Genomic DNA, 24,203 nt, shown 5'->3' with positions numbered 1-24,203 from the left:
CACCTGTGATAGAGGATGGAAGGTTTGCAATTTGCAAAATTGGGCAAAACCTGAAAAGCACAAACCTAGGTATGATTGACAGTGGCATGTGACCAAGGGTCACATGGGAGCTGGAGGGGGAACCTGGGAAGACTCCATCTTGCCCCAATAGACTTTTCTTCTGGTCTCCTGAGGAAGTCAAGAGGAAGGTCTGAAGAGGATTTCCCAGTGTTGAACTGAGGAAGGGCTCCTGTATCGAGCTACAACAACAGATCCTGACTCTAACTGGTTTGGGGCCCCTGCTGCGATATTTGGGCATTTTGTTAAGTTCTTGTAGTTTAGTAACCTAGTTAGCATAGTTAGTTAGTTTTTTAAATAAGAATAAGCATAAGTAAATCCCTCAGCCCTTATTCCTTTCCCTTCCAAAACAATAAAGTAGATTTTTATGTTTTTTCCTCTTGTGTTTTCCTTATCCAAAATCCTATCCTAACACACCCTAAACCAAGATATGATCAGAACGGGCAAAGGATTTAGACTTAAAAGGTAATACCACAAGCAAATCAGGGGAGCACAGAATGGTTTACCTGTCAGATCTACAGAGAAGAGAAGAATTTAAGACCAACCAAGAGATAAAGAGTACTACAAGATGTAAAATGAATAATTTTGACGATATCAAATTTTTAAAGCTTTTGTACATAGCCAGTGTGATCAAGATGAAGGGAAACAACAAACTGGAAAAAAATTTATAGCAAATTTCTCTGATAAAAGGTCTAATTTCTCAAATATATAGAAAATTGAGTTGAATTTATAAGAATACAATTCATTCTTCAATTGACAAATGCACAAAGGACAGGAATAAGCAGTTTTTAGAAGAAGAAATCAAAGAAATCATATGAAAAAATGTTCTAAATCCCTCTTGACCAGAAAATGCAAATTTAAAAAATGCTGAGGTACTACCTCATGCCTGTCAGATTGGCCAAGAAGACAGTAAAGAAAACTGACAAATATTGGAGGGGATGTGGCAAAACTGAGACACATACATTGCTGATAGAATTGTGAACTGATCCAACCGTTCTGCAGGGCAATCTGGAACTATGCCCAAAGAGATCCAGTAATACTATTACTAGGTCTGTATTTGAAAGAAGTTTTTTTTTGTTGTTTTTTAAAGGGGAAAGGGCCTACTTAAAAATATTCATAGCAGCTCTTTTTGGAGTAGCAAAGAATTGGAAATTAAAGGGATGTCCTCCATTGGGGAAAGGCTGAACAAATTGTGTATTGGAAGGTGATGGAATACTAGTGTGCTGTAAGGAGTGAGGAACAGGATGATTTCTATAAGAACTGGAAAGACCTGCATGAACTGATGCAGAGTGAAACAAGCAGAACCAGGAGAGCATCTTACAGAGTAACAGCAGGAGTGTGGAATGATCAGCTCTCGGCCACACAAGGATCTGATCCAGGACAATCGGGAGGGACCTGGGACAAAGAGTGCTATCTGCCTCCAGAGAAAGAGCTGTGGGAGTCAGCTGCAGGTCCAAGCTAGGATTCTGCACCTTGGTTTGAGTTTTTGATTTGGGGCTTTGGCTTTATGAGGATTCTCTTCAGCACAATGACCAGGATGGAATGTTATCTCCCCCATTAGATGCTGAGTTCCCCATTTGTCCTTGGTACCCCCAGGCCCAGAACCTGACACATTTAATATTGATGGACTGACCAGTGCTTCATACAGCGTTTCTACTTGTTTTTTTTTTAATGGTGAGATGGTTTTGGTCCTTTCTCCAGCTCTGATCCTTGCTTGACAAGGTACAGAGGAGGACGTCAAGGTGTAGAGAATTTAAGAATCTGCTCAGGGTTGCGGAACTGTTAAGCAGAAGAGCCCTAACTTGAGTCCCCATCTTTTGACTCCAAATCCAATACCGACTACACCACGAATCAGTGAGATTACCGCTTAACCTGACACAACTCAAAACTCAATGTAAGGGTACCTACTGGTTGGGTGACCCTGGACGAGACACTTAACTCCGACTGCCTAACCCTTACAGCTCTTCTGCCTTGAAACCAATATTCACTATCAATTTTAAGACAAAGTTAGGATTAAAAAAAATATCTCAAAGGAGGGGATAGCTAGGTGGCTCAGTGGATAGCCAGGAATGGAGAGGGGAAGTCTCAAGTTCAAAAGTGACCTCAAACTTCCTGGCTGTGAGACCTTGGATAAGTCACTTAATCCCCATTGCCTCACTCTTACTATTCTGCCTTAGAATGATTCTAAGATAGAAGGTGAGGGTTGGGAAAAAAACCCCAGCAAACTCAGCAGTTAGGAAAACCACAGCTAGCATTTAGATAGTGTTATAAGGTTAGCAAATACTTTTTACACACATTATCTGATTTCAGTCTCATGACAACCCTGTGAGGGAGGCCACCAATGAGGAGGAAATTGAGGCTCTGCTCAGGAAGTATCTGAGCTGGAGTTTGGCCTCAGGCTTCAGGGCAGTCATGCTGCCTCCGTGCCATGCCCAGAAAAGGGTGGATGGGTGCTGGGCTGGGGCAAAGAGGCTGCTTCTGGAGTCAGTCAAGGGTCTCCTCTTTCCTAAGTTTTGCTGGCTTTTGTTTTTTTAAACCCTTACCTTCAGGCTCAGAATACCAAGTCTCGGTCTAAGGCAGAAGAGAGGGAAGGGCTAGGCAGTGGGGATCTGGTGCCTGGCCCAGGGTCACCCAGGGAGGGGGTAATCTGAGGCCACATCTGAACCCAGGACCTCCTCTGGTGCTCTGTGCACTGCACTGCCCTCCTTGGGTCTTTGGGCGCCGTTCTCTTCTCGGCTGGATCTTAATCTAGGCCACGGCCACTCTCTGTAGTTGTCCTCCACAGTCTGTCCCGGCCTTCTTCCCATTTCTCTCTCCGTCCTCACTTGGTGGTTTCGGCAGCTCCCAGGAGGTCTGTGCTCCTCTATCCATCACCCCCAACCCTCTCCTGACCTTCAGTCTTGCATCTCCAGAGATCCTGCAGATCTCTCGACCTCAGTGTGCTGAAAACCCCTCCTTTTCCCTAATGTTCCTCTTAATGTCATGAGCACCCTCGTGCTTCCAGGCACCCAGGCTGACAACCTCGGCGTCCTCCTCGACTCCCAACTCTCATTCACCCCATCTGTCCAAGTAGAAGTCAAATTCTGTCCTTCCTCCTTCCCCATCTCTTGAATATGTCTCCTGCTCTACACTCAGCCAGACAACACCCTGGTGTAGGCTCTTATCACCCATTGGTGGGACTATGGCCAAAGTCTCCCTTTTGGTCTCCCTCTTCTCCATTTCAACCCATTCTCCACACTCACCAAGTGGATTTCCCAAGTAGGACCATGTTACCTACTTCTTCCCTCAATAAACTCCTTTGGCTCCCTATTACCTCCAGGATCTATCATAAAACTCTTTCCCATGTGGCCCCTTCCAACTTTTCTTTCTTCTTCCACAGTGGCCTCATCTTTGCCCTAGCTGTCCCCCAGGGCTACAGTGCCTGATTCACTCCCTTTACTTCAGAATCTCTAGTTTCCTTCAGGCCTCAGGTCAAGGGTTACCACTTTTGCTTCTGTGTCCCTAGTGCTTAGCACCACAAAGGAGGACTGGACTTGAAGTCAGGAGAACCTAGGATCAATCCTTCCTCCTAACTGTGTGACGCAGGACAATTCACTTAACCTTTTGTCTCAACTTCCTTTTATCTGTAAAATGAAGGGATTGGATTTAATGGCTTCTAAGGTTTCTTCTAGCCCTAAATTTATGATTGGTTAAACTATTAATCTACTGTCAAATCACCTCCCTGGGCCTCAGTTTTGCCATCTGTAGAAATTGTTTTAGGGCCACTTTCTAAAACACCTCTGGTCTGAAAGGCTGAGTCCATTTCGTGGGCTGGCAGTGGGAAGGTCAGCTTCTAGCTCTGACAGACCTTAGCTCAGGCTCTCTTCAGACTGTGGTCCCCACTTTCAAGACCTCAAATTCCTCCCATCTTGTAAATCTTATATCTAAGTTGAGAGCCAAAGCAGTTTGTAACCCCCTCAGCTCCCATGGCGCCAATGTGGAGTTCTGGAGACCAATGATTATTCCATCTTTTAATTACATTGGTTTTAGATACACATTTAAAAATAATTTCTAGGGTGGAGACTGGCATCAGAGGATTTCTAGTGCCACAGTCCTACAGTTGACAGAATGGCACCAGGCAGCAGCCCTTTAGGAAATCCTAAGAAGGATTTAATATTCAGCACAGCCAAATCCCTTTCCATCCCTAGCTGAGGCAGGGATTGGGGGCATCAAGTGATCAAAGATATGGATGGAGAGGCTGAATTCTTAAGGGGGGGGTGGCAAGAAGAAATCCATAAAAGTAGGTTATAATGAAGAAGGGGCTTCAAGGCCTTCTCCGGGCACCCTCCAGGATGCCCTTCTTAAGGTAAAAAATGATTGAAAATGCATGAGAAAAATCTTCCAGACGCAAAGGTCTCTTCATGGGGAGGAGCTGGGGCTTCTTCCTCTGACCCAATTCACCCAGCTTACTTAAGGAAAGCTTTTCCAGCCATGCATCCCAAGTTGAAGTTGATTTCCTCAGGCAGTCAGTTCCCGATTCCCTTTCTTTGGCACTCCTCGGCCCTGGCACTATAATTTCTGGGCTATTGTTAGTGTGTCCCCTAATGTGGGAAAGGGACAGCACCATTTGTTCTGCAGGTCCTTGGCTGCTGCTGGGGTCTGGCAAGCCCAGCCTGTTGCAAAGATAGGGTGGAAGGGAGGAAGTCACAGTTTATGAGAGATGGCTGTGGCCACTTTGGAACTGTTTTTTCTATTCAATGCCTTGCAGATAAACTTTCCAGCATCTGTCAACTTCTGAAGGTTCACACCCTTGAAGAAATAAGTCATAGAATGGAGGGTCAGTTGATCAGTTACCACTAGCCTGGGGTGGAGGAAGAGGGAGCATGACAGTACAAATATAGGGAAGATGGTCTATTTTTAGGTGGGAAAATATGGCCTTACAAGAATTATCTGGCTGTGAGACCTCATGGGAGCAGAGAAAAGAAGAAAGAAAAAAATTAACCACCTTTGAAGCCTTTTAGTCCTCTCCTATTATCCTGTGAGATTGAAAAGGTTCTCAGACTGAGCTCAGATGGAAATGCATTATGGGATTAAGCCAGTGTAATGGAGACCTATCAGCCTAGGACAGTGATGGTGAACCTTTTAGGGTCCCTGTGCTGTGCCCTGCTCTGTCCCCCAGCCTGGGGGCTGGGAAGGTGGGGCAAGGCTGGGGGTAGGAGGCTCAGAGATCAGCACCTCTACTCTGTGTTTGGGAGTGGGGCCAGCTCCCAGTCAGCCTACAGCCAGGGGACCTGCCCCAGCATTAAGTCTTGCCTGCCTATTGGGCTGTGACCCAGTGGGGGTGGGGGAGCCAGAGGGAGTACAGTTAGTCTTTGGGGGAGCACGGTCACCCCCAGACTGGTGGCTGTCAGGGAAGGAAGAAAGTATAGATCTCTTGGGGTGGGGTAGCCCCAGTGTTGGTAGAGGAGATTCCCTCCCTAGTTCCAGATGGGGGCAGGAAAAAGGGAGGGGCGTGACCTAAGTGCTCTGCTTAGGGGAGGGAGTAAGTGCAGAGGCAGGGAGCGGGTGATGGGGGGAGGGGAGCAACTCTGCAGGGAGCAGCCCAGTGCCCACAGAGGTCTCTGTGTGTTGTCTTTGGCCAATCATGGGCCTAGGAAGAAGTCAGGAAGCTTGGTTTCTAATTGTCAGCAGCTGCTTTGCTGTTGCTGAGTTAGTGATCTTTAGCAAATCCAGGGCCTCAATTTTCCCTTCTGTAGAGTGGGTAAGTTATACTAGGTATTTCTGAGGTCCCTCTCAGTTCTGACATTGCATTCCAAGGCCCTGGCATTCTGTGTTCTAAGGGCCTTCCCAGGTGTGATATTCTGTGTTCTGAGGCTTTTCCCAGCTCTGACATCCTGGAGCCCTATGATCCCTCCCAGCTCTGGCATTTTATGTTTTGGGGTCCCTCCCTATTTTCCAAGTATTTGAAGGGAAATCATAAGAGAAAAGGATTAGTCTTATTTTATTTGGCCCAAATGGAAAGAAAATGTGAGGAAACTGTAAGGCCAATTTTCACTCAATGAGTGTGAAAAAACCATGGACATAAGCTGTCTTATCAAAAGAATCTGGTCCTGGCTGAAAAATAGGGAAGTTGATCAGTAGGATAGATTAGGGATACAAAAAACAGACATGAACGAGCACAGAAACTTGGTATTTGATAAACCCAAAGATCTAAGCTTTTAGGGCAAGAATTACTCCCTGACAAAAATTGCTGGGAAATGAGTCTGAAAGAAACTAGGCCCAGAACAACATCTCACACAGAATACCAAAATGGATACATGATTTAGATATAAAAGGCGATACTATAAGCAAATTAGGGGAGCTTGGAAAAAATGACACATCAGATTATGGATAAGAGAAGAATGCCTGACCAAACAAGAGACAGAGAGGATAATAGGAGGTAAAATGGATAATTTTGCTTATGTGAAATTAAAAAGGTTTTGCACAAACAAAACCGATGTAGCCAAAATTAGAAGAAGCAAACTGGGGGGGAAATTTTTTTTTACAGCACATCTCTCTGACAAATGTCTCATTTTTCTAACACATACAGAACTGAGCCAAAATGATAAAAATAAAAATCCCTAATTGATAAATTGTCAAAGGATATGCAAAGGCAGTTTTTAGAAGAAATCAAAGCTATTGATCAAATAAAAAATGCTCCATATCTCTATAACTATAGAAATGCAAATTAAAACAATACAGAGGCATCATTTCACACCTATGAGATTGGCTAAAATGAGAGAAAAGGGAAGGGATACATGCTGGAGAGGGTATGGAAAGAGGTACAGTAATGCATGGTTGGTGGAGTTAGGAACTGCTTCAACCACTTAGGACACATATTTGGAACTATGTCCCAAAGTCTCTACAACTGTGCATATCTTTTGACTTGGTAATACCAGTACTTGGTCTATACTCCAAGGAGATAAGGGCCCTCTCAGAAGGAAAAGGAAAAGGACATGTATGTACAAATATTTACAATCAGTTCTTTTTGTGGTAGCAAAAACTGGAAACTGAAGGAATGTCCATCAGTGGGAGACTGGGTGAACAAGTCTGGCTTCAGGAATGCAATAGAATACTACTACTGTGCTCTAGGAAGAGATGAAAGGGACGGTTTTAGAAAAAGCTGGGAAAACTTGTAGGAACTGATGGAAAGGGAAGTGAGCAGAATCAAAGCATTAACAGTAATTTTTACAGGAATAGCAATACTGTAATGATACCACAACTGGGAAAGACTTAGCTACTTTGTTCAATACAATTGTATACTACAGTTCCAAAGGACTCATTAAAAAATGCTCTCCACCACCAGTGAGAGAACTGATAGACTCAGGAGTTCTGAGTGAAGTGTATTTTTTTCTTAATTTATCTTGCCGCCCCCCATCCTCTTGCCATGGCTAATGTGGAATAAAAGAGTGTCTTCACGTGTATAATATTTCTTGCCTTCTCAGTGTGTGTGGGAGGGGTGAGAGGGAGGGAGAGATTTCAGAACAGAAAATAAAAATGAAACAAAACAACAAGAGCAACAAAACCGAGCAATGAAAACTGTTGCCAAGTGGATTGGGGTCCCTTAGGGAGTAGTGGGCTCTCATCACTAGGTCTTCAAGCAGAGACTCGATGGCCTCTTATTAACCACAAAAGAAAGTCATTTCCTCGTCAGTAGATTAAGACTCTTCACCTCTGACATTCTCAGTTCTACTCTGGCTTTCTCTTATATTCCTAATATTTTATGGTTTTTGACTGTCTCTCACATCAGTAGTCTACAGTCTTCAAAGCAGCCATATAATCATGAGATCTATGCTTTTTAAATTTCTTTTCCCATCCTGGGTTTAAATCTGGCCTCAGATACTTCCTAGCTGGGTGACCCTGGGCAAGTCACTTACCCCCCATTGCCTAGCCCTTTCCACTCTTCTACCTTAGAACCAATACACAGTATTGATTATAAGATGGAAGGTGAGGGCTCAAAACAAATAAATAAACACTTTTTCCCATTTATTTTGTGCAGGAAAGTACTAGGACTCTCCACAGAAACCAAAGCATTGTCTGGTGGCTTTGGCACTGTGACTACTCGAGGGAAAATACTTACTGTGTCAATCCCCAGGCCATTCAGCATGTACAGGAGGTCCTCTGTAGCCACATTTCCTGATGCACCAGGAGAATAGGGGCAGCCCCCAAGACCAGCCACTGATGAATCCACCACAGACACACCCATCTGGAAACATAAGTACAAGGAGAAATGGCTGCCTTGTACAAGGAGGCCACCTTTGCTTTTAGGATTCTAGCACAGAATTCCCTTGACCTCTGCAAATTCTCCCTTGGTTTGATTAGATGCTTGCAATTCCACTATTTGGGAGCCATTTCTTAGACTTAAGGATCTCCTTGTCACCAAGCAAAGACCCATGGGAAAGGTAAACACATGAGGTTGTCCAGATATCTCACTGCGAGGTAGATTAACTAATCTCCTTCTTTCCAGGGAAAGAATATTTTTTTTTTTAAATAGAGGGGAAGAAGAATAAAACTTGAGGGGAAGAGACCTTAGGGGAATGGAGGTAGAAGTCCAGAGTGGGAGAAAATGTTTAAGTGGGATTTACCAGAGCCAAATTGAAGAGTTTCAGAATGTTAGGGCTATATAAAGCATCCTGGAGGCCATCTACTTTGATGATCCATTTTATAGATGAGGAGAACCAAGTAATAGAAAGAGTCTAAACCCTAGGCTGCTGATTCCAAATCCAGTGCTCTACAATATTATTCATTTATGGAGCTAGGAAACAGGCCTACACAGGCAGCATGCCTTATTCAGGGCCCCTGGTGAGTGGGTGACAAAGTCAGGACATCCTAGGAATCTGATCTTATAATTATGTCTAGATCAGCCTGTCCCGGTCAGGGGAAGTAGATAACTGAGAGGAAATTTAAAACTTCCTCTCCCGTGCCCAGGGAAGACATGGAGGAGAGGGCTGTCAGCTGACTAAAAAGCCCCAGCTGTAACTTGTCTTTCCTGATGATAAAGGAATTAAATCTGATCAGAAAATCTATGGCAAAAGACAACTGTCCAGAGGAGCTGGCCTCAGTACCTCCCCTGGGCCAGGGATACTCAAAGTGGCTGCCACCTTTCTCACAAGCATCTCTCTACCTCTGCCTGATGCCTGCCACCACCCAAGTCATGAAAGAAAGGAGAATATGGGAATATCCAGCCTCGAGAAGACAGGGGAGCAAAGGGGACTCAAGAGCAGGAGATAAGGATGAACCCAAGCTGTCTGCCCCCTGCCTGCCCACCCATCTAGTCTCATCTGCCCTCTCCCCTTCTGAGCCCATCCCCAGCCTGGAATGGACTCCGAATGCCCACTGCAAATGTCTCCCCCTTTTCTTGAGGTCAATCTGCCAATCATGCCATCTGTCCCATGAAGTCTCTGTGTTTCTCTACCCAATCCTGGGTAGAAGTGGCTGATCTCTGCCTCCTCTAATTCATCCAATCACTTTGTTTGGACCTCTGCTGGTACTTCTTGCTCTCCTTGGTATCAGGGCTATCAGTCCAGTCCATCAGCACCCCTTATGTGGACCATGAACTGGCCTCCTCACTGGAGATTACTTAGCCCCCACACCTCTTCCTCACTGTATTCGATCATCTGCTTAGCTGCTAGATTTGTTTGTTTGTTTCCGTGTGCCTCTCTCCTTCACCCAAGCTGAAAGCGCAGTTGCCATCATGGGCCCCGTGATCACCAGGGCACCTTGGATCTGCTCTATTTTTCTGGCCTGAGGAGGATGGCCCCTGCTCCCAGAGTCAGACTTAGTACAGATACCAAGTTGGAACTAGTCTGACTGTAGTTTAGGACTCCCAAGTTCAAAAGCTCTCCCAAGCTCAGTCATCAGAGCAGTATGGATTACAGTGGCATGAGGATGGCAGGCCAAGATGATTTTCCATAAACACAGGTCTGCCTATGTAACCCACCTAATCAATATACTTCAGTGGCACAGTACTGCCTCCAGGACCAAATATATATTTCTGTGTCTCTCTTTGCCTCAGACTACTTTCCCATCATTATTATACAGTACAGTCCAGCACTTCATCTCCAATCTCCACATCTTGGCTCTGGATGTCATGCCTTGTGTTATCTTAGCCTAACTGAATCTCCCTCTCTTCTACTTTAAAAAAAATTCTTACTTTCTGTCTTGATAATAAGGCAGAAGAGCAGTAAGGGGTAGGCAATCAGGGTTAAGTGACTTACCCAGGGTCACACAGTTAGAAGTGTCTAAGGTCACATTTGAACCCAGGCCCTCCTTATTCCAGGCCTGGCTCTCTCTCCCTTCAGCTGCCTCCTTTTCTTTTTTAGAATTCAAGTTAATTAACTAAATTAATTAATTTAGATTATTTTTCTATGGTTACAAGATTCATGTTCTTTCCCTCCCCTCCCCTCTCCCCCCTCCTGTAGCCAATGAGGAATTCCACTGGGTTTAACATGTGTCATTGATCAAGATCTATTTCCATATTATTAATATGTGCACTAGAGTGATTGCTTAGAGTCTACATCCCCAATCATATCCCCATCGAACCATGTGATCAAGCAGTTGTTTTTCTTCTGTGTTTCCGCTCCCACAGTTCTTCCTCTGGATGTGGATAGCATCTTTCTCTTAAGTCCCTCAGAATTGTCCTGGGTCACTGCATTGCTGCTAGTTCTTCTTTTACTTCTGCATAAAGCCTTCCCTGATCTCCCCAATGGCCAACACTTTCCCTCCCTAACTACTTTGTATTTATTTTGTGTGCATTACATATATATATATACATACATACATACATATATATAATATATATATATATATATATTTGTGGGTTCCCTTAAGACAATATCAGCTAGCAAGAACTGCTTCTTTTTGGGCTCTGTATTCAGTGCCCAAGCACAGAACTGTCTGACACAGAGCAGGCACTTAATAAAGACTTACTGAGTGATTTATTTGTGTATTTCTCTTAGTAGCAAACTGGTATAGTGGATAGAGTACCAGGCCTAGAGTCAGGAAGACCTGAGTTTAGAATTGGCTGTGTAACCCTGGAGAAGTCACTTAAAATTGCCTCAGTCTCCTCATTTATAAAATAGGGATAAAAACAGCACCTATCTTCCAGAGTTGTGAGAATTAAATGAAGATAATAATTGTAAAGCACTTGGCACAGGGCCTAGCACAGAGGCAGTGCTATATAGATGTTAACTATTATTGTTAGCTATTGTTATCCTCCCCTTCTATTCCAAACTGAGAGCTGAGCCTGGGTTTGGTATCCGGGGATTTAACACTTTGTGGTCTTGGCTTGGGCCTTAGGGCCGAAGGAAAAGTGAGTGGTTACATTTGGGACATAGGGTAGGTGCTGAAAGAATTTTAGTCCCGAAGAGGGCAATGAATGGAACTGATAGTGTTTCCTTTCCATAGAGATTTTAGCAGAACAGAGCCCCAAAGGAAACTAGAGTGAGGTCCTCCCCTCTGGATACTCTGGGAGAAGAGATCATAGGATTCAGACTTGAAAGAAGACTGAGAACATCTAGTTCAACCTGCTCATTATATATAGGGGGAAACTGAGGTTTAGGGAGTTTAAGTGACTCTCCCAAGGCAGCAAGTCAAGATTTCAATCCACATCTTCTAAATCCAATTCTACTGTTCTTCTCCCTCTATGGCATGCATTTCCTCTCTCCCAGATTCACTTCCTGTCTTTTACCTGAAGAGCCATTAAGATGTTGGCCAGGGCTTGTCCATAGGTGTCGTGGCAATGGACAGCCAGGGCACTCACTGGCATCTCCTTCATGACAGCAGACAGCATGTTCTTCATGCCAAGTGGGGTACCCACGCCGATGGTATCACCCAGAGAGATCTCAAAACAGCCCATTGAGTATAGCTTCTTAGCCACCTAGGAAGTGAAGAGGACACTGGGCAGGGGATGACCTCCATGGGCTGGGAGATGCAGGTATGGGAAGGGGAACTCTCAACTCTCTATTGCAATATGGCCTTGAACATGTTGGGGCATAAAGAGGCATCCCAACCCTCTCCCCCAAGAGCTGAGGAAGATGACAGGTTGCCTTTTACTCCATGTCCCCATGGATCTGGGCACACTAACACCCAAAGTCACAGAGCTGGAAGGCTTCTCAGAGGCCAAACTCATACCCAAACAGGAACTACTTCTTATAGCATCTCTGAAAAGTAGTCACTTAGTCTTTGCTTAAACACCTCCAGAGACCAAAAACTCATTATCCCTCCAGGCAGCCCAATGGACTTCTAAGGCTTGCATCACATTTTCTATACCACTGAACTGAAATCAGACCCTCTGAAGCTTCTTCACACTCCAACTTCCCTTCCCAAGCTCTGTACTCTGGGGCCAGAGAATAAGCCTAACCTCTTTCTTCCACAAGACATAGTAGTCAGAGCTGAAATGTTTCTTTTGCAAGTTAAACATTTCTACTTCTTTTAATGGTTCCTTATAGGACATGATCTTGGAATCCTTGATCCTTTCTAGCACTTAGCACAGTGCCTGGCACTTAGTAGGTGCTTAATGAATGTTTATTGACTTCCTGACCTTCCCTGCTGGGTGTATTTGCACCTGCTAGGTTCATGTCATTTCATGTGCATTTGAAGCTCCTTTGGGGGCTTCCCTCCCAATGTGTTTCCATTTCCCCCCATCCTTCCCTATAGTTCTGTCCACAGGAGATGATGGATAAATGTTTGCTAACAAGCAGTACATAAATACTCCACCAAGAAGCTTTCCCCTGGGAAAAAGAGCAAATAACTCATAGAGTCCATATCTAGGCACAAAGATAATCTTTCCAATGGGATTTCAGGTGAGCCCTGCTCATGGGAATGGCTACATGTCCATTGGCTTTTGAGAACAAGAGCTAATTCTCAAATGGACCCCTGGAAGGGTGGCCAGACTGATGAGAAGTTGTAACCAGGAGGAGGAGGTCGATGAGGCTGGTTCTACTTGGCCCCACAAGGCAGGACTCAGAGGAATACTTGGAAGATTTCACACAAACAGAATGTCATTCGACAGATGGGAAATAACTCCCTCATTCCTTACAGTGTCCTACACTGGAATGGGCTGCCTTTGGAGGCTATAAGAGTCAATCTCAGGAAGTCCTTCAGCAGAGGCTGGATGATGTCTTGTCAGGGAATGCTGTGGAGAAGGTTCCTGACATCTCGGTGCCTCATACCTCTTCAAAGAGGGAAAGGCCTTCTTCCCATCTCTTCCCACCCACAATATAGCCAAACCTTCACACAACTCCCGTTCCAACAGAGACACACCTCAGCTACTTTGGCTGGGGAGACTTTCCCTTCATACGGGCATCCAAGCACACAGGACACATACCTGCCAGGAAAACATGCCCTTGTCAGGGGAGCCCCAAGTGGTGAAAGAGTACAGACCCAGAGAGAGCCCAGTGATGGGTGATACTCTCCTGGCCTTCCCTGCCTCTGGGGGTGGTCCATGTACAGAGCCTGGGCCAGGACAGCTGCTAGGATCCAGGCTCTCACCTTCCCAACAAGGCCAAGGTTACAAGGTTAAGTTAAGGAATGTGATCCTCAGATAGAGATGTTTTTAAAACCTAAACAATGTTTCAAGAGCCTATGGTTTTGTCTGCAGAAGTGCTCCTTTTCACTCCTGCAAGATTATAAGTCCTCCTATGCCACAGGAGATGAGTTGCTATGACCAAAGGTTCATCAGCCAGTGTGATGAACCTCTCTCTACTCCTCCTGAAGCTGCCTTCTTGTCAATGGTCATCACTAGGCCTGCCTGGGACACCTGTACTGCTCGGAAAGCTTGTGCCCAGCAGGCACCAGAGATTCAGGTTTTCCTCAAAGTCATGATGAGGCATCACAGAAGGATGTCAGTGAAGGCTCTCACCAATAATAGCAATACCGTCTTGGACTTACACAGAATTCCAAAGAATCAAGATCTGTCCATTTTTCTGATTTATTTTTTCAGAGCATCTCTGAAAATCATGGGATCATGAACAATACAGATGGGTAAACAGACTCAGAGTGGCTGTGAATAATCCAAGGTCACAAGCTTTAGAATTGGAGGGGACCTTGGAGACCAATTAAATCTCCTCACATTAAAGAGCAGAAAACAGGCCCAGGGAAATTGAGTGACTTCTTGAGGTCATATAAGGAATAAGTAGAAAGAATTTAAACCCAGATTCTCTGAATCCAAATCCAGCAGTCATACACAGTGGCAGGAGCCAGATGAGATGTGCTGGTACTAAGACTGGTGACTCTGGCCAGGTCTCCCCAACAAATGAAGGGATGGGGCTCCCAAAGAGGCAGGGCTGGACATGCTGGGGGAAGGTCCCTGAGGCCTTCGTGTCCTGAGTGGCAGACTCACCCTCTCACAGGAATGTTGGCACATCTGGCTTCAGTAAGAACTTCCTCAAATCGCTGGTAGCTCTCCTCAATGGAGCAGTTAATATTCTTCTTGCTGAAGAGCTCTGAGGCAGCCCCAAAGATGGCGACTTCCTTGGCCCCAGCAGCCACCTATCAACAAGCAAGCCCACGTGGTCAGGCATCACCCTTGAAGAAAGGAGGCCAGCTTTGGAGTCCCAGGACTGGGGTTTAAATGCCAAGTCTGCCCCTTCAGAACTCTAATACCTTGGGCACTCATTTCTCCTGAGGGACCCATTTTCTTCCTCTTTAAAATAAGAGGGTTCCACTGCTGGCCCCAAGCTCCATGTCTGTGATTCCTAGGGGATGGACGACCATAGAATGGCCTGATGTCCTTTTCTCAATTGGTGCCTGAAGGCTGATCTATGGATAAACTGTTCATTTAAACAAAGACCCAAGCCTTTATTGTCTGGGAATTAATAGACGTTGGCAACAACCTGGAATGATTACGTATGCATTTCTCTGTCTACCTGTTCTGCACGCCCAGTAGTAGTAATAATAATGATAACAACTCCTCACAGTTCTAGTGAGTGCCAGGCACCATGTTCTGTACTCTCTAATGAGTATCTCAGAATGCACACTGTTCCTTGAGGGGAGGGGCTAGTTCTCATTCCCTCTGTGTTTGCTCAGCACCCAGACATATCATACAGGTTTTTAATACATATTGGAAGGACTGGGCTCCATGCGAATGGAAGCAATGACTCAGTGCTTGGTTGTCTTACCTAAAAGGTTGATAGGCTCAAAGATTTAGTGTCAGAAGGGCCTTGGAACCAATTTCCTTATTTTACAGGTGATGAAACTGAAGCCCAAAGGACCTCTCATAACCATGGTCACAAAGGCAGAATTAGGATTTGAACCCAGATCCCAGATTCCCAAGCCCAAAACTCTCCCTTAGGGAGCAAACAAAGAAAATAACCCTTCCCAGGTGAGACCCAGCAGGGGTCACTGTGAAGAAAGGCCTGAAGCTCAGGCTCTAACTGATGGAACATGCTCCTTTTACCGCTGCCTGGAAGCCTCGGAGATTAGGGGTCAGGACTGGGTAGCTGATGCCAGGAAACTTCTCGATTCCCTGCAGAACTTCAGCATGATCTGCCATCTGGGGAGCCAGGAGAGGAGTGTTCAAGAGTTAGAACCAACCAGGGGCCTTCAGGAATCTCAGTAACAGAAAATCCCCCAGGACCCTAGGATCAGAGGGCTAGAACTGAAAGGGGCCTCAGAAACCATCAAGAACCATCCCCTTATTTAGATGAGGAAATTGAGGCACAAGGCAGGCTATAGTCTTAAATGCTGAGCCCCCAGCAGTGTACTAGAAGGTATTGCTTCTCAGATTGCTGCTTATACAAAACAGTAACAAGAGTAGTGACAAGTAAGAACTCTGATATTTGGGTTGATGTAAGGTATAAAAAGTGTTTTTTCTATGACTAACTTGAAAGACATGAATTGGAAGCCATAGGATCAGAAATCTCATTTTATAGATGGGAAAACCAAGTGTAAAAATGGAGATTTTGAACCCTAGACTCCAATCCCCAGAAGTCCTTGGTATTTCCCAGAATTCCCTATAATCTCACCCGAGTCTCCACGTAGGTGAGATCACAATTGGTATTTAACTGGCAGTAATGCCTAACACGCTCTCTTCCCTTCCATTGTAACGATGTAGGAAGTTAGTGGTAAGCTAAGCACGGGGATTTTGAATGGGCTAATCAGCCATGGGCACATGGCTTTTATTTTGTATCCTTGATTTCTAATAATCCTTAATAAACCTCTTAAAATATAATTTTATTACTAGATATAATTTAATTTTTACACAAGGCCAAAAGAAGGTGTGAATTCTCTATGGTCATAAGCTCATAGTTTTAAGTGGGAAGAGACCTCCAAGATCATCTAGTCAAACCTCTTCATTTTAAGGAGGAATCCAAGGCCCACTGAGGTATCCAAGGTCATATACACTTATGAATAGTCAAAAATAGAATGCAGGCTTCCTGACTTGAGTTCTTTTCACTAGATCACACTGCTCCAGAGTGCACCAAGGAAGGCCTGGTGTGTAGAAAGTGTGATGTGACCTTCATTCCATCCTCCTCAAACTCTGGGCCACCCATGCCCTACAGGGAGTGAACCTCTACTTGCTAGTTCCTTCTCCCTTTTCAAATGATTAATTATTCACTTAAATGAATAGGTACCTCCTTTCCCCTCCTAGAGTAGAATTTAGTAAGTCCTTGGAGGCAGGGACTGTTTCCTTTTGTCATCCTATCGCCAGTGTCTGGCACATATCAGGTGCTTAATAAATACTTTGCTGTACAGGATCAAGACACCATGATGGACAAAGGCCTGGTATGCCTAAAGGAGCCTATTATCATCTTCCCAAAGATGTCAGTTCCCAGCACAAGTGAAGCTTTCTAGCCCCAAAAGCCCCACCATGAAAGCTGCCTCTCACCTGGGGCACCCACTTGGGGGACACAAAGCTGGTGGCCTCAATGACGGGGAGTCCTGCTGCAGACAACATGTCTATCAGCTTGATTTTCATTTGAGTGGGTAGAATATGCTGCAGAAGGGAGAGAAACAGAGAAGGCTTAATAAAGAATCCAGTTCAGTGGTTTTTCAGTTGTGTCTGATTCTTTCATGACTCCATTTGGGGTTTTCTTGGCCAAGATACTGGAGTAGTTTGCCATTTCTTTCTTATGCAGCTCACAAATGCTTGCCAAGGGCCAGCTCCAAGCCCCTGGCCCTGGGACTCAACCTCTAACAGAGCAAACCCAACCTCTGATTCCCAGGCAAGACCCTGGTCCACAGGGCAGGGATCTCCTTAAGCTCAACTTTCTGCAATAGGAGCCTTTTTATAACTGAACCCAAGTTAATAATTATTCTGGGAGTCATCAACTGGCCAAATGTCAAGGACTATAGTTGAAAGAACACCTCATCCCCAAAGTGCATCCCACCATGGCAGCCCCAATCACTGCCATCAGCCCTTTGTCTCCTTCACCTGTTTGCCCCAAAGCTTCTCCCTTATTGCCCATATCCAGTTGGTCCTCAAGTCCTGTCAATTCTTCCTTCTCTTTGAGATGCTGACTGGATATTCTACTCCAGGCCCTCATCACCTTGATCTCTGTTACTGTAAGAGCCTCCTAACTGTTCCTAGTGCCTGATTTCTCTCCTCTCTTGCTCTAGACTGGAACTGCCAAGTCAATCTTCCATCATTGCCTCCATCATGTCACTCCTCCAATCATGCAATGGCTCCCCATGACCTCTAAGTGAGAAGAACAGACATGTTTAGAGATGACAGAGTCACAGACTGTAAATTCTCCAGGTTATGGACTCCAACTCCCTCATTTTGCAGCTGAGGAAACTGAGGCCCAGAGAAATAAAGAGAGGTTTTACTTGCCAAGGTTCATACATCTAGTTCTGAAGTGGGATGTGGACCCAGGCTGAGCCCCCAGGCCAGCAGCAGTCTATCTACTATTGTCTCCTTGCTGATTGCCTGTCCCTGAAGAGGCCTTTTCCTCAGCTCTATCAGTGCTTGGTGAAGGACTTAAATCCCATGTCTGAATGAGTCAACATAGGTATTGTCAGTGCTGGGCTAATGGATTTACCTTTTCGTTTTGCAGACCGTCTCGGGGGCCGACCTCCACGATTTTAACTTGCTTTGGGAATGCATCTAGACTGGAGGAGCTGATCTTGAACACAAGAAGAAAGAGAAAGACACATTTCTAGGGGAAGGGATAAGAAATAACTGAGCATCACTTAGTGACACCAACAATGAAGGCAGTTTGTTGTTCAGTGGTTTTTCAGTTGTGTCTGACTCTTTCAGGACTCCATTTGGGATTTTCTTGGCAAAGATACTGGGGTGGTTTGCCATTTCCTTCTCTAGCTCATTTTACAGGTGAGGAAACTGAGGGCAACAGGATTAAATATTTGCTCAGTCACACAGCTAGAAGGTGAATGAGGTGAGATTTGAACTCATGAAGATGAATACTCTCCACCATTTAAATCATTTGACCCAGGTTTTAGATTATGAACAAAAGAAACCTTACCTAAGTTTGAGACTTACCATTTAAATTAATTTCAATTAAAAATAACAATGGGGGCGGGGGGGGGGGCAGCTGGGTGGCTCAGTGGATTGAGAGCCAGGTCTAGAGATGGGAAGTCCTAGGTTAAAATCTGGCCTCTTCCTAGCTGTGTGACCCTGGGCAAGTCACTTGACCCCCATTGCCTAGCCCTTACACTGTATTGATTCCAAGACAGAAGGTAAGGGTTAAAAAAAAATAACAACATGCTTTCTAACTAACAAAACAAAACAAACAAAAATAAAATAACAAACAAAAATGCTTTCCCCTTTCTCCCCTTCCCATGGGGAGGGGGAGGGGAAGGTCTTGTAATAAACATATATAATCAAGCAAAACAAATTCCCGCACTGGCCCTGTCCAAAAAATAGATGTCTCAGTCTGCACCTGCTCTATTCTTTATCAGGAAGTAAACCTATCTTTTTTGGTCTTAAACCTTTACCTTCTATCTTAGAATCAATATCAGTTCCAAGGAAGAAGTGTAAGGGCTAGACAATTGCAGTTAAGTGACTTACCCAGGGTCACACAATCCAGGTCCTCCCAACTCTAGACCTAGTTCTCTAGCTATGAACCACCTAGCTGCCTGAAACCCACCTTTTTAAAGTGACCCAGACACCACAGAAACTACTTTATTTCTGGGGCCCATCCTTACAGGCAATAGAAAAGTTCTCATTTTCAAGGTCCTCAGAGAAGAATATCAATCCTTTCTGACTCACAACAGCTCTATCCCCACAGATGGCATATAAAGCTTTGATTTGTAACTCTTTTATTATATTTTTGTTTATTACAGATTTCAGTTTGTGTAGTAGGTAGAGCCCTGTTTTGTGGAGCAAGACCAGTGCACCTAACTTTCAGGGTTGTAAAGTGCTATATAAATTTGAGATATTATTACTAGACAGTGAGTTCCATGTAGACAGGGAGCCTGTCTTACCTAGAGTTTGGCACACTTCATAAGTGGTGGCTGAAATGAATTGTCACATCCCACTATTGAAGAGAGGTGCTACAGAGTAGATCAGAGTGGGCTCTGGAAACCAGAGTTCAAATCCCACCTTTGACATTTACTAGTTGTATGACAAAGAGCAGGTTATTTCCCCTCTCTGGGACAAGCCAACCAACAAAGAAGATGAATAATTAATGCTGGGATTGTTGCTTTTTAATTGTTTTCTTGTGTCAAACTCTTTATGACTCCCTTTTTTCTCAGCAAAGATACTGGAGTGGTTTGCTGATTTCCTTCTCCAGTTCATTTTACAAATGAGGAAAATGAGGCCAACAGGATTCAGCGACTTGCCCTGAGTCTGAGGCTACATTTGAACTCGGGTCTTCCTGACCTAGCATCACTCTAACAGTGAAATGGCACTGGAATTAAGAGAGGTGGGGGAAACCTTCTGGTAGAAGGTGGGATTTCAGGGCAGCCTTAAAGGAGGCCAGGGAAGTCAGTAGAGGTATTGGAGGAAGGAGGGTGGTCCAGGAGTAGCTGAAGTTTTTCTTGGTATCACCAGCTCGTTAGCACTGTGCCTGGCACATACAGTAGGCGCTTCATTGATGCTTGCTGACAGCTTGAAGAGCTCTTAGGTATCAGCATCATTCTTAAAAAAATAGCTTACCTTCCGCTTTAGAATCAGTCCTGTGAATGGTTCCAAGACAGGAGAGCGGCAAAGGCTAGGCATTGAGGGTTAAGTGACTTGCCCAGGGCCCCCCGGCTGGGAAGTGTTTGAGGCCACATTTGGCCCCTGGACCTCCTCTCTCTAGGCCTGGCTCTCAATTCACTGAGCCACCTAGATGTTCCGGGGATCAGCTTCGTTTTACACGGATAGAAAAGGAGGACCAGCGCCTGCCTGTCTTGGCTGCATAGCGAGCCGTGTGCGATTCCTGAGGGTTCCTAACCCAGATTTTTCCCTTCCCCCCACCTCAAATTCGGTCAGCGTCAAGGTCAGGATCGCGGGCTACACAGAGGACAGAATGGGGCAGAGAGGAAAAAAGGAAGAGCGGAGGCAGTACCCAGAATTCTGGGTGGTCAGGAGAGGGTGACACTTACAGCCCGCAGGGACGAGGTCCCAGCCAGCCTCAATGGCGGAAACGTTCTCCAAACCATCCCCATAGTGGCCGCTGAGCCGCGCAGGCGCAGTACGATGAGCGAAGGGTCACGTGTAAACGGAGGCGGAGCCTGCTTCTGTATGCCTCCACAACTCTTTCTCGTCCATCACCCCCTGGTGGCTCCTTCTGTAGCTGCCCACCGTCCTTTCACCGTCCTCTGAAAACAAGCCAAAATATGCCCAGGTCCATGTTTGTTTACCAGCCTCCTTTCTCTGCCACAGCCTACTAGCTTTTGTTGACAGTGATCTAGGCCGGGCGGAGATTTAAAAGAGCAAAACCATGCCCAATTCCCGCCTTCTGGAGCTTTCATTCCGCTTCCCTCGGAGGTGCTATCATTGATCAATGTCCTTCATGAAATGTCTATCCACTGTGCCAAGATCCAAAATCGTAGTAGAGAGTTTATCCCCAAATTGGAGTGCCCAGAGGGCAAATTCAAGCTGTCGTGAGCCCCTGATTACCAGAGAGAGTTGAGGGGAAAAGCGCCTGCTTGGGGCAGCTGGACAGAGATGGGGGATGCCAAAAATGTCCTCGGGCACTGGGAAAAGGGGGAATGGAGCAGCTCTGAGTGCTAGCTGCGCGCGTGTCACGTATCCGCCAACGCTGGATTATCCCAATTATCCCAATGAATCCTTTCATTCTTTGTCTTGACTAGGGACATCCTACAAAAATCTATTTGTGCTCTGGTGCCTCTCTCTGTGGGAGGAGAAATTTAACCACTAAATAAACTGAGGCTATTTCCGTAAGTGTAATATCATTGATTAAGAGGGGCACGTGATCTATTTATTAATAAAGGAAAGGTCGGTGGTGCCTCCATTTGTGCCAAAGATCCAGAGCAACCACCGACAGCATCTTTCACATCTAGGTGAGTCTTCTCTCTGAGTGGCCTGACACTATATCATTTGACCCTCTGGTGTCAAACCTAAGGCAGCCCTGGCATTTTAATGGGGGAGATGGGGCAAGAATTCACAGCTCCTCCTCTTTGCCTCATAGTTAGGAGGGAGAGGACTAATCTTCAGTTGGGTAGATCAGTCTACAGCCAGGGAACATGGTTTTAAGGTGATTCATCCACCCTATTCTGGCATTTAAGGAATGGGATATTAGCTAATTTATGAAATCTAGCTTGCCTCTAGCATATTGGGCAGGAAAAAAAAAAACAAACCTGTTTTATGTGACCTGTATTGTGACTTGTTCTCCTTTTTTTTTAAACCAGGTGCCAACCTGGAATAATGAGGGTTGCTAAAAGGAGCAACAAAGGTCTTTAAACAGGGGGTAGGAACAACAGTTTGGCCTCACCACACACCTTGGGAGAGTGATGGAGAGACCACTCTAAGGCAAGAAGGAGCAGGTTTAAATAAACTTTAACAATGAAAAGAGATCAGAAAGGGCAGCAACTGAGAGGACAGACTACCCTTTGGTGAGATCAAAGGTTCTAGAGGTGATTAAATGGCAACTGAGAGGAGCGATGGGATTAAAATTATTAGTCAGATCAGATCAGAGATTCAGTGATTCCAGAGATATGAAGACCTGCTCCAACCATGAGGTCAGTGGGGTAAAGGTAGCACCTTTTGATAACTGTATTTAACCCAGGTCACTCCAAAATCTTTATGAGGAGGGTTACCAGGACAAAAGGACATGTCTTCAGGGAAAGAGCTGCCTCTAGTCATTCTTTGGTAGAACCAGAGAGATCTTTTTTTGAGCCAGGCTAAGTGATGGGGGAGATTTGAACAGAAAAAGGAATATTACAAAGTAATATTAAGAATCAAAGGATAATAGCATTCAAATTGAGTCTCCCATTCCCCTCTTTGATTCACTGAGAGATATCAATGCCTCCTCTATGAATCATTAACTGGTATGATAATTATAACATGCCAGGAGTGACTTACTAGGATACAAAAAGACCTGCAGTGTTTTAACTATGAGCCTTAAATATTTTAACAAGATGAGAATAATGTGAAGGGGAGACTTATTGACAGGAACCATCAGGGGCACACCCCTTTGGTACATGCACAAAACATATGGAAATCTCTCTAAGCATTGTTTTTCTTTTAGATCTTCAGTTCAGGTCACAAATAGAGATAGATCCCCTTCCTGCCAAAACTTCTTGCAAAACAATCACTTAATTTTGTTTTGCCAATAATTAGGTCATATGGTGAAAACTTGGCTTGAACTTTATGGTTTTAATAATATTAAATTAGGAACTCCTACACTAGAAAATTTGCATTTTCCCATATTCCTTGCTGCTCTTATTTTTATCTAAACCAAGTAATTGATTTAGACACTGCCACCAGTCAGCTAAAGGGAGAATTTAAAAGAGTCTATGCCGATTTGTCTTGGAGAATGAGCTTTTCTCAAAAATTTGATATTTGCCAAAGTAGTTTTGCAAGTTGTGGTTAAAGAATGCTTTAAAAATGAGTATTAATGCCATCATCATTTAACTTCTGACATTCATCTAGTTCATTTTTCATTTTGATTCCAATTCCCAGAAAGGGTACAAACTCAGTTTTATTATCTTTCAGTGTCTTATGATTTAAGTTAGTAAGTTGTTACATTAATATATTTAGGCATATATAAAATTCCAAGCCTGTTTTTCTGAACTTATTAGAAAGTGCTTTAGGCCTTTGTATCCCATTCAAAATATTTATATCTGATATATAATCATCTGTTCTTGTTGCCTCAAAAAAGTTTCATTCTAGCTACTTACTTCAGTTATTTACTCTAGTAATTCAATTTTAGCTTCTCGTTCCCCACTTAAGAGGAGAAAATTCTACATATCTGATGCTTTATACAGAGGTAACAACACCCTTTGTGTGTAGGTGATTTCTATGCCCAAGTTTAATGTTCACAGTGTAAAAATAATGGGCAATGAATTGATTATTGATTTATAAACCAATTTGATACTGTCTGCTGTGTTTATAAAGTACCTTCAGTTTATGTCAGTGAAGTGAAGCTCATAAGTGAACTTCTTTTTCAGGTCCAGGCACAAGGATGTCAAGGAGTCTCTGGTTATATAAAATAAAATAAATATATATATAAAATAAAAAAAATAAACTATTTATTGACAATATAAGGATTAAAAAAAAAGGATTTCTAACTCTAAGGGATTCTAAACCACTCCTCCTGTTTTCATAGGCTATACTGATCCTTCCTGATTTGACTGACCCAAATTTTCATTATTCTACAATAAACTAAACACTATTATCCTTATACTTCTTAACGTTATCTCCAAATCATATAAATAACAAAGGCTAACTGGTTGAGCCTCAGCAAAAAACAGGTTAGAACTCTGAGCCTTATCAGACTCAGAGCCCAAACCAAAGACTAGGTCTTTCTTTGGTTTTCTCAGATATAAAAACAATTTATGTAACAGCAATAGACAGTTACTAGTATTTCCCAAGTTGGAAAACAAAAATCACTTAGCTCCTTCAGGTTTTTCCCTTCTTTCCTTCTACCTCAGACAGTGAGGAGAGAGAGAAAAGATGTCACCTCTTCCCAGCACTCTGAGAGTGAGTAACTGCTACTACTTCATAGTAACTGCCATTTCCAGAGAACAACTGCCACAGAAAACCCGTTAAAACCTCCTCC

At 44.3% G+C, this 24,203-nt stretch overlaps 1 protein-coding gene across 2 annotated transcripts; it reads right to left on the bottom strand.

The window, feature by feature from the left end:
* Positions 1-4,052: 4,052 nt before the first annotated feature.
* HMGCL (3-hydroxy-3-methylglutaryl-CoA lyase) lies at positions 4,053-21,203 on the bottom strand. Of its 2 annotated transcripts, none has more exons than XM_001363795.4 (9): positions 20,563-21,203; positions 18,057-18,140; positions 16,904-17,011; positions 15,473-15,568; positions 14,417-14,565; positions 13,339-13,402; positions 11,765-11,953; positions 8,156-8,281; positions 4,053-4,845 (listed from the first exon to the last, which is right to left on the bottom strand). In XM_001363795.4, exons 1-9 carry the CDS (start codon positions 20,623-20,625, stop codon positions 4,741-4,743), a joined length of 984 nt encoding a protein of 327 aa, XP_001363832.1. In that variant the 5' UTR covers positions 20,626-21,203; the 3' UTR covers positions 4,053-4,740. The 2 variants fall into 2 exon arrangements, with proteins under 2 accessions (XP_001363832.1, XP_007491358.1); XM_007491296.3 differs by having other exon boundaries at positions 20,132-20,639.
* Between the last annotated feature and the right edge of the window lie 3,000 nt (positions 21,204-24,203).

This window comes from Monodelphis domestica, chromosome 4 (assembly GCF_027887165.1).
Source record: "Monodelphis domestica isolate mMonDom1 chromosome 4, mMonDom1.pri, whole genome shotgun sequence".
Taxonomy (NCBI): Eukaryota; Metazoa; Chordata; class Mammalia; order Didelphimorphia; family Didelphidae; genus Monodelphis; species Monodelphis domestica.
Note: the sequence above shows the minus strand (reverse complement) of the source record. Positions and strands in the feature narration are given on the sequence as shown.